The sequence below is a fragment of the Pongo pygmaeus genome, chromosome 2 (assembly GCF_028885625.2).
Source record: "Pongo pygmaeus isolate AG05252 chromosome 2, NHGRI_mPonPyg2-v2.0_pri, whole genome shotgun sequence".
Classification (NCBI taxonomy): Eukaryota; Metazoa; Chordata; class Mammalia; order Primates; family Hominidae; genus Pongo; species Pongo pygmaeus.
The window spans coordinates 103,394,629-103,411,460 of record NC_085930.1 but is presented as its reverse complement, the minus strand read 5'-3'; the positions used below and the strand labels follow the sequence as shown (position 1 = coordinate 103,411,460).

General features: G+C 58.4%; 1 protein-coding gene across 1 annotated transcript; it reads left to right on the top strand.

Moving 5' to 3' along the window:
• Nucleotides 1–506: 506 nt before the first annotated feature.
• Nucleotides 507–16,719, top strand: SLC38A3 (solute carrier family 38 member 3). The gene is made up of 16 exons (XM_054480230.2): nt 507–596; nt 9,351–9,502; nt 9,604–9,685; nt 9,856–9,971; nt 10,589–10,662; nt 10,747–10,839; nt 10,943–11,021; nt 12,475–12,557; nt 12,652–12,710; nt 12,909–13,073; nt 13,150–13,229; nt 13,503–13,603; nt 13,826–13,950; nt 14,036–14,180; nt 15,114–15,217; nt 15,306–16,719. The coding sequence occupies exons 2-16, from the start codon at nt 9,402–9,404 to the stop codon at nt 15,408–15,410; spliced, it is 1,512 nt and encodes a 503-aa protein (XP_054336205.1). The 5' UTR covers nt 507–596; nt 9,351–9,401; the 3' UTR covers nt 15,411–16,719.
• Nucleotides 16,720–16,832: the final 113 nt, after the last annotated feature.

Sequence of the window (16,832 nt, the reverse complement as noted above, 5' to 3'; positions counted from 1 at the left end):
GTTCCAGCCTCAGCCTCCTTTGAATATCTGGGGTGGAGACAGAATTGACACAAGAAGCCCTCCCACCCTCGCCTCCACCCCACCCCTGGTTGGGAAGGGGGAGGCAGGTAGAAGAGGTATTTTGTTGCCTGAGTGTCGCCTGAAAGTCCCCCATTCAAGCATCCCTCACTGAGGCTATGCGTTGCCAGTCCTCTTGGCTGAAGCTCCCCTTCTGGCTTTGGGGGGGTGTGGACAGAGCATTTCAGGGGTTAAGGTGACACCCACAGACCTCAGAGAGAATCTGCTTTGGACTGAAGCATTCCCCCCACAAGACTCAACGGAGCCCCTCCGGCAGCTCTGCTCTCCCACCTAGGGGCTCCCTAACGCTCAGGCCGCCCCTTTGCTCCCGGCCTGCCCCGGCCCCCGCCATTCCCCGGACCAGCCCCTCCTCCCGCGGGCCGCCAGGGATTGGCGGGCGGGGGGCGGGCCGGGGGCGGGGCCGGGCGCCCTTCATCCCCCGTCGCTGTTGTCGCTGTTGCAGCCCTGAGTTCAGCCGGGAGCAGAGCGAACCGCACCGGCCCGAGCGGAGCGCCGCGCGTGCCCAACCGCGAGGCCAGGTACCGCTTTGGGAGTTCATCCACCCGCACAGGGGAATCGGGTGGGCCGAGCCCTACTGTCCACCCTCCTGTCCATAGCCGGGCTCTGGGCAGCTCTCCTCTCCCGTCCTGACCCGGGCAGGCGCCCCAGCCTCCAGCGAGCCAAAGCCCCGCGCGCTCCAGGCGCTGGTCTTGGGGACCTGCCAGTCGGGACTCAGCGCCGAGCTTAAGCAGGGCCCTGGGGGTACCGGGAAGGACACGTCGTTGCCTTGGGGCCTCTCGGCGGGGCTGGGAGGTACAGCAGGAGGTCGGAGGCACCCGGGGCTGGGACCACAGGACGCCTTGTTGGGGGCTCGGGCGGCACACCACAGGCTTCCTGAGGCAGGGCCCATGGGGCAGGCTGGAGAGGGCCCGAGGGGAGGACCCAAGAGGGGCCTGGAGCAGTCCCTGGAGCGCTGCCCCGACGGGCGCCTGACAGGCAGAGCAGCCCGGCTGGCACGATGGGAATCCGGGTATATTTATCTCGGCTGCTCTGGACAAGGGCTTGAGGGCAGATCGGGCCGGGCCGCCTGAGGGGCTGCGGGGTACATGCTGGTCCCAGAGCCGGTGCCATTTGCAGAGGAGCCAGCGGGCACAGCGAGTGCAGGGCTCGAGTGGCTCCCTGACCTGAGGCCGGGGCGCCGTGGGAGCTCCTCCCCACCTGGCGCTGGGTAGGTTGTAAGTCAGAGCCCGCGCAGCGCACGGCTGAGAGAAGGAACCAAGACTTGGTTTGCAAGAGCCCGCCCCCGCCCGGTTGGCCCCTTCGATTGGCCACAGCAAATGCGTGCGTTTGTTTACACCCGGGCAGGGGGAGGCCAGGGGCGGGACCTGCGGGGACCCGCCCTTTTCCCCCCACAGGGACCTGAGTCCTGAGTCAGGTATGGGCTCTCAAACAGGTCTGAGAAAGGCTAAGTCAAAGGCTCTTGAGCCCTGAGGAACACCATGGAGGACATCCCCACTCATGCCCATCCTTCCTTCAGCCTGCCAACCCTGTCCTTTCTTCCATGACCGACTCTGGCCACAGAGCTGCCCCTGGAAAAGGCCCTTGGACCTTTCACCCCTTCCTGTTCTGTAAAAGGTCTGGGATGGGGCTCATTTCCTTCTGGAAAGGAAGCAAATCTCTCGGGGCTCTCAGTCTGGGGGATAGAAAGCTAAAGAGACCCAAGGATGTTTCCATTTTGAATGGGGGAAATTCGGCACAGCCATGGTACCGTTCCTGCAAGAAGCATCACTGACGGGAAGGATCAGGACTGGAGGAGGCCAAGCCTGGCACATCTCTGAGAGAGCTGGAATGACTGAAACCAGAAATGGAAATCTGATTTCTTGACATTAGGAGCAGGGGGCTGAATCTCTGGGGAGGGTAGGAGTCTGTACCTCAGAATTTTGTTCTGCCTGGGCCCATGGGACCCATGTCTTCGCTGGCCTCTCAAGCCACTCCTTGTTGTGTGCTGGTTCTTTTGGCCCATGTCACAAATGGTCCCCATACCAGTCCAGGGCTCCAGGTTGCCAGATCATGACAACTGGTTGCTCCTGTCCTTGTGCCACTGCCCTAGCAAGTAGCCTTGAAGCCCTGGACAGATGGAGAAACTGAGGCACAACAAGACTGGCTGGGTGGTTCATGGTCTCTGGATTGAGTCAGGGAAGGATTTTAAGCTGAACTGGACACACCCTGGAAGTCTGGGCTGGGTGTGAGGACAAGCATCTAGTTTGAGAGGGAAACATATTTGAAGGGGAGTGGTGTGGGGTGGACCACCAGGGAGGTGCAGTTTTGGCGTCTCTGTGAACAGAAAGCTGAGGTGGAATGTGCAGTCTATGCTATAGTAGAATTGGGACCCAGTGGGAGGATGTTCTAGTGTAGACATGGCCAGGGGCCAGGCCTCACTTGGAGCAGGTAAGAGGGCTTGCTGAGGGCCTCAAATGCATTCCATTCATTTTTTTTTTTTTTCATTTTTTGAGATGGGGTCTCACTCTGTTGCCCAAGCTGGAGTGCAGTGGCACAATCTCCCCTCACTGCAACCGCCCCTCCCAGGCCCAAGCAATTCTCCCACCTCAGCCTTCTGGGTAGCCAGGACCGCAGGTGTGCAACACCAAGCCTGGATAATTTTTTTTGTATTTTTGGTAGAGACAGGGTTTCATCATGTTGCCCAGACTGGTCTCGGACTCCTGAGCTCAAGCAGTCTGCCTGCCTTGGCCTCCCAAAGTGCTGGAATTACAAGTCTAAGCCACCGCACCTGGCCATTCCATTCATTTAACATTTGCTGAGCACCTACTGTGTGCCCGGTGTACACTCTTGTCTAGTGGGTGAAGGTAGGCCTTTGACTCTGAGTGGTAGGACAGACATAGGAGAACAGGGTGGGGCTCTAGAGGACCAGGCGGGGCTTCTGGGGGCCAAAGGGAAGGACCAGCTGCTGGGCAGGAGGGGCTTTCCGGCCAGTGGCCTGGGGTGGCTTGGTTTTGAATTTCCGCTCTGCGGGCCACGTCCTGTACACAGCCTCTCAGCCAGCACGTCTGCACACGTGCATGGCTGCTGAGAATGGGGGTCACTCCGACTGACCATCATCTCCACATGTATTTTCCATTGCTCAGGTAGACAAGTCCTGGGTGCTGGACCAGGGATCTCTGAGCTTTCCAGTTGGGCCTGGCCTTGTGGCCCTAGTGGGCTCAGCCCCACCCTCTGGGTGTCATAGCACCTGGTTGGTAGGGGCATAACCTGCTCTGTGGGGACCTGGAGGTGCAGCAGCAGCCTTTTTGTGGGGTCCTCCAGGGTTCCGCCTGGCCATCTTGGCAGTGCCCATTGGGCCTACTGCCCCCTCACCTGGGCCCCCTGGCTCCCTCTCCCCTTCTCGCTCTTTCTGGGGCTCTCTTTTTCTTCAGCTTTCTCTTTTTTTTTTTTTTTTTTTTTGAGATAGGGTCTCGCTCTGTTACCCAGGCTGGAGTGCAGCGGCGTGATCTTGGTTCACTGCAGCCTCTGCCTCCCAGGTTCAAGCAATTCTCCTGCCTCAGCCTCCCGAGTAGCTGGGATTACAGGCACCTGCCACCATGCCAGGATAATTTTTGTATTTTTAGTAGAGATGGGGTTTCACCATGTTGGCCAGGCTGGTCTCGAACTCCTGGGCTCAGGTGATCTGCCTGCCTCGGCCTCCCAAAGTACTGGGATTACAGGTGTGAGTCACCATGCCTGGCCTTACAGCTGTCTCTTGCTGTCTCGTCTGTCTCTTCCTCCATTTGGCTGTCTCTGACTGGGTGCTCACTCTGTTTCTCACCTCTCTGGTTGTTTCTGTCACTCTCTGTCTCCCTGTCTAAATGTCTGTCCGCTATCTGCATGTGATTTTTGTCTGTGTGTTTTTCTGTCTGTGTCCCTCTGTGTGCATCTGCATTTCCCTGTCACCCTGGGCCTCTGCATCTCTGTCTGTCTCTCTGTATGGATCAGTATGCATGGACGCATGGAGCTAATGACTGTGTTTTCTCTCCCTACTCTGTCCCTGTCTATCTCTCTTCCCCCCCTCTGCCTTTTCTTCCTGATGTTGGATGTCGCCCCTCCTCCAGGCCAACCTTGACTTTAGCCCCCCATTGGACTTTCTGATGAGTCCTGAACTGCCCGAGGCCTGTGCTTCAGCTTTCTTTGGGGCCAGAAGTCCGGCTGTCTAAATATTTGGCCGCCTCCAGGGGATTCCGGGTAAGCAGGGAGGAGAATGGGCTGGCTGGCGCAGGGTCTCCCCTGCCCCTGGGGGGCCACAGTCATGTGATGTCCTGTCCTTTGCCTCAGCTGGGCCTCCGGCTGCACGTCCTTCTCAGCAGGCTGGCAATGGGGGAGGTGGGGGCTGCTGTTGCTCTAGCCCACTCATGAACCAAGAGCTTCTGGCTGCAACCTCTATGGGTGGCAGCCTGAGCAAGGAGGGTCCAGAGCTGGGTGGGAAGGGAGGCTGAGGTGCCTAAGGTTAGGCCCAGCTACAAGCATCTGTTAGAAAATGTACCCGGCCATGGCCGGGCGCAGTGGTTCAAGCCTGTAATCCCAGCACTTTGGGAGGCCAAGGTGGGTGGATCACGAGGTCAGGAGATGGAGACCATCCTGGCTAACATGGTGAAACCCCGTCTCTACTAAAAAATACAAAAAATTAGCCGGGCGTGGTGGCAGGCATCTGTAGTCCCAGCTACTTGGGAGGCTGAGGCAGGAGAAAGGTGTGAACCCAGGAGGCAGAGGTTGCAGTGAGCCGAGATCACGCCACTGCACTCCAGCCTGGGTGACAGAGCAAAATTCCGTCTCAAAAAAAAAAAAAAGAAAATGTACCCGGCCACAGGAAAGTCTACCTTCCGGCCCCAGCTGGGTCTCTCAGATCCTCCTAGACACCTCCGGATGCCCAGAACACAGAACCACAGACCCTAGATCCCAAGGCCAGGGAGCTGGGGGTTGAGGATTAACGTGGCCAGTAGTTCAGTTCTCTGGGCCATCTGCCTTCCCCTGGATATGCCCCCGCCTGCATGTCACTTCTTCAGTATTAGCCCAGTGTTGGCCACACACTGGCCACTTGCATTGTTGTGTTGTTGATGAGGAGGACGTGGAAACATGGGTCTAGAGGAGGGTAAGAGCTGTCTTTTCCCTGTTCTAACACCCTCCTCCCACCTGCTTTGTCCCTAGACCCCTGACCCCAGCAATCAGGTACCACCAATTCCTGTGGCTGTGCCTTAAGAACATGCAGTCCAAATGTCTCCATTGGATCTAGTTTCCTCCCCTTACTAACACCTTGTCCTGGTAGGCGGCATCTTCCCTCTGAAGCCTGGAGGAGCAGGTGGACAGAGGGGTAGCTGTCCAGATGGGTACCAGACTTAGGAGGGGGGCACCCTGTCTCAGCCAAGGAGGGGAGTGGTAAAAATGAGCTGAGCTGGAACTGAGGGCAGCCCTCACCCCTGAGCCCCCAGGGATAATCACAATGGACCCTCAAGCCAGGAGAGCTGTCTCTCTCCTGAGGTCTTGGCGGAGGTCAGGAAGCCTGGGTCTTAGCAATAATCTCCAGAGGGTCTGTGCCTCCACTGGTGCAAGTGGCCACCAAGGTAAAAAGAGTGTTAAGGCCTCCCTGTCACCAGCTCACTACTGCAGACCCAGACCCACTTATGTTCCTGAGCATGGGGAAGGAAACAAGGCTCAGAGTCCTGGGGACTCCAAGGACCTTGATCCCTGGGCAGAGAGCTGTGCTTCCTGTAGCTGCTTGCATCAGCCGCCCTGAAGTGGCCTGGATTCCTGGGGCTCAAAATCTTTAATTAGCCAAACTCAACACCTGCCGAGGTGTGCCTGATGAATTCTCACCGGGTGATGTTCGCGTGGGCGGGCGTTACCTGCTGCGCCATCCCTGTGGCTCCTGGCTCCTCCTGACCCTTATCTCCCAGGAAAACAAACAGGTCCCAGGGCAATGGCCTGGGCCATTGATTTACTGCCCGGGTTCACACTACATCCATGACAGATGCCATTCTGATGACCTGCCCAAGGCCACTGTGATCTCCCCACCCTAGCTCCTGGCCACTCTCTGGGCACCCATGGCCTGTCTTGGGGATGAAGGCTTTGGGGAGGCTCCTCACTCATCCCCAGCTTTGACCAAGCCTCACGGGACCCCTAGAGGACAGGGATACACTGAGGTCCTGAGCTGGGGAGTACCCTGTCCCTGGCCACACAGTGAGGCAGGGCCAAGTCCAGCCCTAGAGGGTCTACTCTGGGCTTTCACCACAGGGGATCAGGCTCTGCTGGGAGCCTTTCTTATGCAGGAGCCCTTCCCTGAGTTTACCCCAATTCCCGATTCCCGGATGCAAAGGAGCCTGGGAGGCCACAGGCCTGAGGGGTAGGAGCTGTCAAAAATGGGCTGGCAGCCTCAGGGAATGGCTGGGGGCTCCATGCCAGGCCAGTACTAATCCTCACCCTGGCCCCCAACCCCCAGCCCCCAGCCCTCCTCCCTGCCCTGGACCAAAGTCCAGACTCCTAGACCTGGCCTTTACAGCTCTATCAGGTTTGTCTGTTGCCACAGAACCTTCCTTCAATGCTCACAGCTTGCCTTGTACTGCACCTCAGGACCTCTGCCTATGCTGTGCTCTCTGCCTGGTACACTCTTTCCTGTTTGACACGCTAGGGTGCCTACTGGAATTTTAGGACTGGCTTCGCCACCTCCTCCAGGAAGTCTTCCTTGATGCCCCCATCCTCTTTTTTTTTTTTTTTGAGATGGAGTTTGGCTCTTGTTGCCCAGGCTGGAGTACAATGGCGCAATCTCAGCTCACTGCAACCTCCGCCTCCTGGGTTCAAGCAATTCTCCTGCCTCAGCCTCCCGTGTAGCTGGGATTACAGGCATGCGCCACCATGCGTGGCTAATTTTGTATTTTTAGTAGAGATGGGTTTTTTTCATGTTGGTCAGGCTAGTCTCAAACTCCTGACCTCAGGTGATCCTGCTCGCCTCGGCCTCCCAAAGTGCTGGTATTACAGGCGTAAGCCACTGCGCCCAGCACCCCCGTCCTCTTTTTTGAGACCCAGCACTATGTGGCTCACACTTAGTTGCAGCAGGAGCTATAGGGTAGTGATGCGGGTGCTATTTGGGGGGATTTGTCTCTTCTAAGCTGGAGGTCACTTGAGGAGAGATATTCTAAATCCTTTCTGGGATCTCGGGCCAGCCCAAGACCCAGCAATGACTGATCACGATTGAGTAATAGCCACCAGGCCCCAAAGGTCTAGGCCCAGCTACTGCAGAGGGGATGGGGAACCTGGAGCTCAGACCTCAGACACCTCCCACGGCCCGTGCCACAGACTGTGGTCTCCCTGGAGGCAGTGCCTGGCTGCTATGGAAGGATATTAGGGCAGAGAAGGGTGTTTTGTGCAGACTGCCAGCTCAGCACACTCTGAGGGCCTGTCCCAGCCTGCCCAGGGCAGGGGGCCGAGAGAGGGCACCCCCAGCTGAGTGCAGGGAGAACTCTGGAGTAGCTCTGGACGCCAGCACCGGCACCTCCATACCCAGGTGGGACACTTGGAGGGATGCTGATGGCAAGGCTTAGGGCAGGGGCATGAGGACAGGTGGACCTAGGCAACTCTGGGGTCAGGGGAGAGGGCTCAATAAGAGATGCTAACATTGTTATAGTCCCGAGTAGGTGGGGCTGGGAGGAGAGGAGGTAAGATGCTGGCATCAGAAGGAGAGGCGGGTTTGAGGGATGCAAGAGTGCCATGTGTGGGGTCTCCAGGGTCCAGGTGCCAGAATCTGAACTCTGGCCTGGGGCTGCCTGGGGCAGTGCAGGGAGGGAGTCCTCTGATCAGAGAGGCCAGAGGCTGCTGTGACCTCTGCTGCCTCCGGAGCCACCAGGCCTGAGGCCTGAGCCCAGCCTCTCTTGTTCACCTCTAGCCCTGAGTGCTATGTTTGAGTTCCCCAGTGCTCCAGATTGAAGGGCAGACCTGAGACCATCAGGGGCCGGAGTAGGGATGGGGGGTTCAGGGCAGAATTCAGGGTTCTCCATCAGAGAGGGCACCAGGGCTTCAGGACCAGGCTCTGGCTGTCCTGCCTGGCAGGGCTGCCCCCCTCACTGGTCTCCACTCGCCTCAGCTCTCCTGCTGTCCAGGCTGGCCTTCAGGGTGTCCTTACAGAACCTGGGGGCACTATGCCCAGCCACCTCTGGGTATGAGGTAGGCAATTCCTGAACCCAGTGATGGGAGAGGGGCCAGTGAGTTGTCTGGGCAGTGGGTAGGGGTGGTGGAGGAAGGAGAGCTGGTTCCTTTGAGGCCCAGCAGGGCCAAGCCCTGAGAGCAGAGAAGGGAGACTGATATGGTGACCCAGGCTCCTCTACAGCCGGCCAAGGGCCTGAGCTCCTGGCCTGGGGCCCTAGGAAATGGGGGTCTGTTCAGAGGGTCCACTCCTGGACAGCGGGCCCCTGAGGGTTGGGGGTTCCCTGCCTGGCAGTGGAGGAGAGACTTGGAAAAAAACATGGCCCTGAGGCCAGGACTGTGTGGAGGGTGAGGCGTGTGTGGCACAGAGAACCGGCCCTGGAGCACCCGTTTCCTGGAAGGCCCCCTGAGGGCCCTTTGCTGCAGCCAGGCGGGAAGGGCCCAGGTGTCCAGCCACCCAGCACCGCCTCAGGCATCCTGGCTCCGGGGAGGGGGGACAGCCTCTGCGCCTGCCGTTCCCAGCGCCAGCTCTCAGCCCACAGAGGGCTCTTTGTTCTGGCTGCCAGCAGTGCCCGCCGGGCGGCTGGGAACAGGGCCCACAGCCCTCACCCTCTCCCGAGGCCTCCAGCCGTCGGGCAGTGCCATTCTAGGTTGGGCAGGAGGCCCCTGGACACAGGGCCAGTGCAGGAAACCATCTCCCAGTACTGATGTCAAGGAGAAGTCTGTCCTGGGTACATACCCAGAGTGAAGTCTGGGGGCCTGCGACTGAGCATCTGGGGATGCTGGTGCCACTGGGCTCTGAACTGGGGTCATCCAGATGACCCTCACTTCACAGATGGTGAAACCGAGACCCTAAGGACTCGCCTGGACGGGCGTGCATGTAAGAATTGCATTATGTACTGGCTAGGGTGTCCCATCAGAACGTCCTAGGAACTCAGGTGTCTGAGCTGGATTCACCCAACAGCAGATGCCAGGGAGGCAGTAGGCAGAGCTGCATGTGCGGGTATGCCCCGAGTGACCATCTGGGAGGTGTGCTATGGCTGCAGGCCTCAGGTAGGAGGCTGGGCCGTAGGCCCAAGTAACGGGGCTAACCAGAGGGACCGGCTGCTTTGCAGACATCTGACTGTTGGTGTGAGACCAGTGCTCCTGGTGGTGTGCCCTGAGCCATGGAGGCGCCTTTGCAGACAGAAATGGTGGAGCTGGTGCCCAATGGCAAACACTCAGAGGGGCTGCTGCCAGTCATCACCCCCATGGCAGGCAACCAGAGGTGAGTATCAGAGGGACCCAGCGGTGGCTCAAGACAGGGCAGGGCAGGGATACAGAGCAAAGGGCTGGAGCTGAGCCACCCACCCTGACCTGTGCCTACAGGGTGGAGGACCCCACACGCAGCTGTATTGAGGGCAAGAGCTTCCTACAGAAAAGTCCCAGCAAGGAGCCACACTTCACCGATGTGAGCAGGGCAGCAACGGGTTTTGGGGGACACTGTGGGGAGCTTGGATGCAGTAATGAGGTGGTCTCTGGCAGCAGTGGGAGGCTGAGGGACAGTCAGGGGAATGCTGCGATGCCCCTGTCCCTTGCTGACTCCTCCCACCCCTCCCCGTCCCATTCTGGTGCCTGCAGTTCGAGGGGAAGACATCATTCGGGATGTCAGTGTTCAACCTCAGCAATGCCATCATGGGCAGCGGCATCCTGGGACTCGCCTATGCCATGGCCAATACGGGCATTATCCTTTTCCTGTGAGTGCCCTCAGAGAACCTTCTAAAGATAGGGGCCCTAAGCAAGCCACCAATCATGACCTCCCAGGACCCACCAGTTCCCTGTCCCAGCACCCAGGCTGCAGTGGGTGGGCACTTCTTACACTAACAAACCACGGCTGAAAAAAACATCCACAGCCAAACAAATATACCTCACTGCCCAGTAAACCGACTGAGGTCACAACACAGGCTGGTCTTACAGGCCAGAGACTGTCCTTTTGCCACCTTACACGTGATGGCCAAACCCCATGGCCAGGCCTTGTGTGGGCACACGTGTCCTTTGCTTGGGGGCTCTGCCCTGAAGCCAGAATGGAAAACATGTTTGTTTCAAGGACTCAAGAGGAGGATGTGCTCAGAGGGCAGTCACAGGGACACTCTTGACCCAGAGGGCCCCTTCTGGGGTGTGTCGCACCCTGGATCAAACGGGGTGGTGTTCATCACCCCTGGGGCCTGCTGAACTTGCATCCATACCTGTTGGGAGTCCAGACACCCAGGTTACAGACCCTCCACCCCCAGGCCTCCCAGAGCCCCTCACCCTCTGCCAGCCAGGGTAGCCCCCCAGTGGCCTCTTTTTCTTCCATCTTCCCATGTGTCCCCAGGTTCCTGTTGACAGCTGTCGCCTTGCTCTCCAGCTACTCCATCCACCTGCTACTCAAGTCCTCAGGGGTCGTGGGTGAGCCTCACACCAGCCTGGAATGGGCGGGAGCTGGTGGGTAAACTGGGGCAAGCTCCTGACTTCTTGACCCTGCTCCTGCAGGCATCCGTGCCTATGAGCAGCTGGGCTACCGTGCCTTTGGGACCCCAGGAAAGCTGGCAGCAGCCCTGGCCATCACGCTCCAGAACATCGGAGGTGAGAGCAGTGGGCAGGGGCAGGCAGTAGGGAGGTGGACAGCCCCGAAAGCTGGCTGATTGGGCTGACCTCAGCGCCTGCCTGCCCGCCCCTCTCCCCACAGCCATGTCCAGCTACCTGTACATCATCAAGTCTGAGCTGCCACTTGTCATACAGACCTTCTTGAACCTGGAGAAAACCTCGTGAGCCCTGGGGTGGGGAGGGGAGGGGAGGGGATGGGTGCGGTGCAGTGGGGAGGGGTGCGGTGCAGTGAGGAGGGGTGGGGTGGGGTGGGGCTGGGTGGGGGTGGGGGGCCCAGGCTGGGCTGGTGGGAGAGACAAGACAAAGCAGACAAGAAGCTGGTGGAGTGGGGAGAGTTGCCAGCAGAGCCAGCATTCAGTTCACACTCACTTGGGAAGCACCTTGGGGACCCCCCCTCCAGAAGGGGCATGTGGGGCTAGGGGCAGGGTGCAGCTGAGGAAGCTGGGCCTCTCCTCACCCCGGACCCAGCCTGTGAGCAAGGGAGGCTCAGGCTTAGCTCTAAGCGCCTGCTATTCCTGACCATGGGGTTGCCCCCCCAACCAAGAGATTAAGCCCAGGTGTCCCAGTTGCCTATCACTTTAGCCAGCATTGACTGGGCATCAAACATGTTTTGTGGGACAGAGGGGACACAGCCAGGCCCTGCTCTTGACAGCCCAGCCCGAATAAGCAGAGGGGCGGGGAGGCTGAGAGTAGCTCCGGCAAGAGGGAGAGCCAGGATTCTGCCCCTGGGGCCCTGGGCCTTTCCCAAAGAGTTGGCCTCGGGGCTTGCCTTTGAGGACAGTCCTGGCCCTTATCCCCTTGTTTCCCTGTGCCCCATATCCATTCCTGGTGGGTAGAGGAGGGGGCCGGATGAGGCAAGGCCAAGATGCCAGAAGGAACCGCAAGGGGCACAGGTTATTGAAAGTGCCAGAAACCCCCGTGGAAAATACCACCTCCCTCTAGAATCAGGTCCCTCTTCCTCCTCCCACCCACCTCCATCCAAAGGCTGGGCCCAGACCTGTGTGTCCTGAGAAAGGCAACAGCAGTGCCTACAATAGAGAGGGTCCTGAGCATGAGCTGTGTGCCAGGCTGGAACCTTAGTTCTCATGTCACCCTGAAGGACAGTACTGAAGGCACGCCTTTTGGTTTTTTTTGTTTTGTTTTTGGGTTTTTTTTTGTGTGTGTGTGAGATGGAGTCTCGCTCTGTCGCCCAGGCTGGAGTACAGTGGCGCAATCTCGGCTCACTGCAACCTCTGCCTCCCGGGTTCATGCGATTCTCCTGCCTCAGCCTCCTGAGTAGCTGAGATTATAGGCGCTTGCCACCATGCCCAGCTAATTTTTTTTGTATTTTTAGTAGAGACAGGGTTTCACCATGTTGGTCAGGCTGGTCTCGAACTCCTGACCTGATGATCCACCCACCTCAGCCTCCCAAAGTGCTGGGATTACAGGTGTGAGCCACCACGCCAAGCTGGGCACGCCCATTTTGCAGATGGGGAAAGTGAGACTCAGAGCTGTGGACAAACATTCTTCAGATGTCACTCAGTGGCACCACTGGTGACTCCAGCAGAGGGAGGCAGGGGCCCCATCCCAGGCTGAATGGATTCTGACCCTGGCTCCCGACTCCTGTCCCTGCAGGGACTGGTACATGAACGGGAACTACCTGGTAATCCTTGTCTCTGTCACCGTTATTCTGCCCCTGGCACTGATGCGGCAGCTTGGTGAGTGTGGAAGAGTCAGAGCCTTGGAGGGGATGTTGGAGGCATACACCATGGGAGGGGCCCCAGGTCTCAGAGTGCTCCCTCCACTTTGCAGGCTACCTGGGCTACTCCAGCGGCTTCTCTCTTAGCTGCATGGTGTTCTTCCTAATCGCAGTGAGTCACCCTCCATGTTGGCTGAGAAAGCGGGCAGCGGGTCTCCTGGGGGAGTTCCCTGTCATCAGGAGGGGGCAGGTGTCTCTGGGAAGCTTGGGCCAGAAGGCACCTACATCAGTCCTGATCTAGACGTGGCTTCATGGTGACTTCCCAGGCAGCCCAGCCTGTCTCTGACACCCTCATCCCTCCCCACTCCAGGTCATCTACAAAAAGTTCCACGTGCCCTGCCCACTGCCCCCCAACTTCAACAACACCACAGGCAACTTCAGCCACATGGAGATTGTGAAGGAGAAGGTGCAGCTGCAGGTTGAGCCTGAGGCTGCAGCCTTCTGCACTCCCAGCTACTTCACGCTTAACTCACAGGTTCTGACAGGTCAGGGCAGGGCGGGGGCCCAGTGACAGTGGCAGAGTGCCTTGACACAGCCCCGTGTTTCCCCAGACAGCATACACCATCCCCATCATGGCCTTCGCCTTCGTCTGCCACCCCGAGGTGCTGCCCATCTATACTGAGCTCAAGGAGTAGGTGTCTGTGCCTGGGAGCGGGGGTGGGGCTGCCCTGAGCTGGTTTGGGGAGAATGGATGTGGTCCTGAATGTGGAGAGGGGAGTGACGGGAGCCAAGTCACTTTATCTAAGATGTCTGTGGCAGCCATGAGAGGTGATTATGAGCAAGAAGGAGACTCCCTCAGATGCTGAATGGTGAAAGTATGGTGCCAGAGAGAGCTTGGGGCACATGGGGGTCTCCCAATGTTACCCAGCTTGTCACCAACACCCGCCCCGCCACTTCCCCACAGCCCCTCCAAGAAGAAGATGCAGCACATCTCCAACCTGTCCATCGCTGTCATGTACATCATGTACTTCCTGGCTGCCCTCTTTGGCTACCTCACCTTCTACAGTACGGTGGCACCGGTGGGCAGAGGCCTAGGCTAGGCTGGGGGGAAGGGGCTGGTTGTGGCCATGGTGCCCTCCATACCGAGGCGTTTGGTGCCTGGCTGTGTCTTGCCGCTGTGGAGGTGAGTCTGCATGCCAATCCCCACAGTGTTGGGGTCCCCCAGGCAGCTCAGATCCCACCTCCTTCCTGGGGCCACCTACTGACCACCCTCCCTGCCTGCCACAGACGGGGTGGAGTCGGAGCTGCTGCACACCTACAGCAAGGTGGACCCGTTTGACGTCCTGATCCTGTGTGTGCGTGTGGCCGTGCTGACAGCAGTCACGCTCACAGTGCCCATCGTTCTGTTCCCGGTGAGCTGGTGGGCAGGTGGCCAGACTAGTGGCGGGAGGGGCTGATGGGGCCAACAGGCTGATGATTCTTCTCACCTGCCCCCAGGTGCGCCGCGCCATCCAGCAGATGCTGTTTCCAAACCAGGAGTTCAGCTGGCTGCAGCATGTGCTTATTGCCGTTGGCCTGCTCACTTGTATCAACCTGCTGGTCATCTTTGCCCCCAACATCCTGGGCATCTTTGGGGTCATCGGTGAGGGTCTGGCCCTGCTGTGGAAGCAGGGTATTGCCCCAGAGGAATTCAACTCTGCAAATCCTGGCAGATTCCTGAGCTTACACCCTACATTAAGTGCAGTGGTCATGTGCACAGTTTGGCCTTCCATCTGAGCTTTTGTCCATAGGCTATTCTAATCCCTTTTCAGGGCTCAGAGCCACTGAGTCAGTCCCACTTGCTGGAGGACACGGGTGGATCCCAGGGATCAGAGGCCGCCTCAAAGGATCTCACTGGGTCTTGTCCACATTTCACATGTCAGGAAACTAAAGTTCAGAGTGATTAAAGGAGCAGCAGGGCCACACAGCTGGTGAACAGGAGCCTTGGGCTTGATTCAGTCCCAGGATCACTGGACTCCCAAGTTTGGTGCTCCATCCACTGCCTCATTCCAGATGGGGCTCTCAGCTGGTAGAGCAGACAATTCTGAAATGTCTTTGGGGTGATCCAACTCAGAGGACTAACAAACTCTGCCAGGACTGACAAACAGACCTGGGGGCTGAGTATCATGGATATCACGGACAGCACTCTTCGTTCTCTATGTCCGAAATCCAACTCGAAATGAATTAAGCAGAAAGGAATCCACCAGTTCAAATAACAGAGAAGCCTTCAAGTATAGCTGTAGCCTGGAGCCCAATACCCTTAAGCCCTCATCTCTCTCCATCTCTTGATTTGCCTTTCCTCATTGCTAGCTTCATTGGCTGACATTCTTCTGACACCGACATCACCAGCCTTCTATCCTCATGGATGGAGAACAAGGGGGAGAGGCTGGTGGGCTAGAATCAGGCAGAGCTCTCCAGTGGTCTCAACATGAAACTCCCTCAACAAGGAGTGTTTGATCTCATTGAAGAGTCCACCCCCGAACCTTAGTCAGTAGGAGGATATGAGCCAGCAGTGGCCGTGTCTTGTTCTTTGCAGGTGCCACATCTGCCCCATTCCTCATCTTCATCTTCCCTGCCATCTTCTACTTCCGAATCATGCCCACAGAGAAGGAGCCTGCAAGATCCACCCCCAAAATCCTGGTGCGAGGGGCCTGGAGGCCGGTGGGCTGGTATGGGGCTTAGGGAACTGCCCTGACCTTGGACCTGACCCTGACTTCTGATTCCACAGGCCCTGTGTTTTGCTGTGCTTGGCTTCTTGCTGATGACCATGAGCTTGAGCTTCATCATCATTGACTGGGCCTCAGGGACCAGCCAGCATGGAGGAAACCACTAGGGTGACCCTCATCCTGTTCTGTCTACTCACCCTAGCAGCCCTGCCCAGACTCTTCAGCCCCTGCTCCCATCCAGTGGCCAGTCGGGGGAGGAGAAAGACGCGATTAACACTGTGGCATTCAGCCAGGCCCCATGTCCTCTCTGTGGAAGGTTTTTGTTCAAGAGCCAGGACCAAGGCCCTTGGGCCACTACCCTGCTAGGCTCCGGAGCTGTAGGGGCTTCCTGAACTGGGAGCAGGGTAGGGCAGTCGCCTTAGATCCCGCCCAAGCCCCTCATTCCCTCCTTGCACAGATGCATACACTGGGGCCCAGCAGCTGCCTCCTGAGGTGACACAGCCTGTAGGAACATACACAGCTGGGATCGGCCTGCAGCCATCCCCCGACCCTGCTGCTAGGCCACGGTCTGCGCCCTGGGGCCTCATCTCCCCCAGCCCACTTATTTTCCCCCCTTTTATTCCCTAGGCCCTTTTCAGACACCTGGGCCCTTGGATACTCTTCTCCCATCCCCCTTCACAGGATGACACCCTCCCATACCCCATAGCTGGGGCCAGCAGGTTCTGCTGAGGGTGGGGCTGGTGTAGGGACCCCCAAGAGACCCCTGTCCTGTCCCTTCACCAGTCCTGGGGAGGCTGGGACTCCCTCTGCCACAAGCCTGGGCCACAGCTCACATTCCACTGCTGGGAGAAGAAACAGGCCGAGGCCCAGAGTGGCCTGCCCCCGGGAGCCAAAGACCCCAGTGGCCACACTGGGATAGGATGGGGAGGCTGGCAGCCCTCTTTTATAAATATTATACATAAGACCAGCTGTGTTTTCTATTCTTGGTCTCCATGGTCCCTGGATTCCTGGAAAGTGAGGTAGGGGCCAGAACATGAATGGTGATGGAGGGCCCGCTTCTCCTTGTCTGGGATGAGGGTGGGGACAGGGCAAGTCCCCCACCCACCCCACCCCCTGCCTCCCAAACTAACCAGTGGCACACTCAGACCCAGCTCTGGGCCTGGGCCAGGCTCAGCACAGACCTGCTTTCTCACGGCTTGAGGTGGGGAGGAATTAATGAGGCCCCAGGAAGTGGGACAGAGAGAGGCCTCCGGAAGGAGGCAACGTGAGGTGCATCCCCAGCAGCTTCAGGGAGGGTCTGAGCTGGGGGCAGCTGAGCCCTGAGGGAGCCCCAGGAAGGGCCCCCTGCCCTCCCCTAGCTCCCAGGCTGCCATGTCAACTCTCTGTCAATGCCCTGAGTCTGGGGACAAAAGTCCAGGAATCCTGTGCCCTGTTGGGCTGATCTTTTTATTAACAGTAAAATCCACTATGAATAAAGTGGGTTAGTAGTCCCTGTGTGTGGGGCCCCAAATGGCAAAGAGAGGTGGGAGTCCAAGGTAGGGCAGGGGCTGCAAGGAAGCAGGACGGCCCCAGGTGTCCTGGCCCCGGTG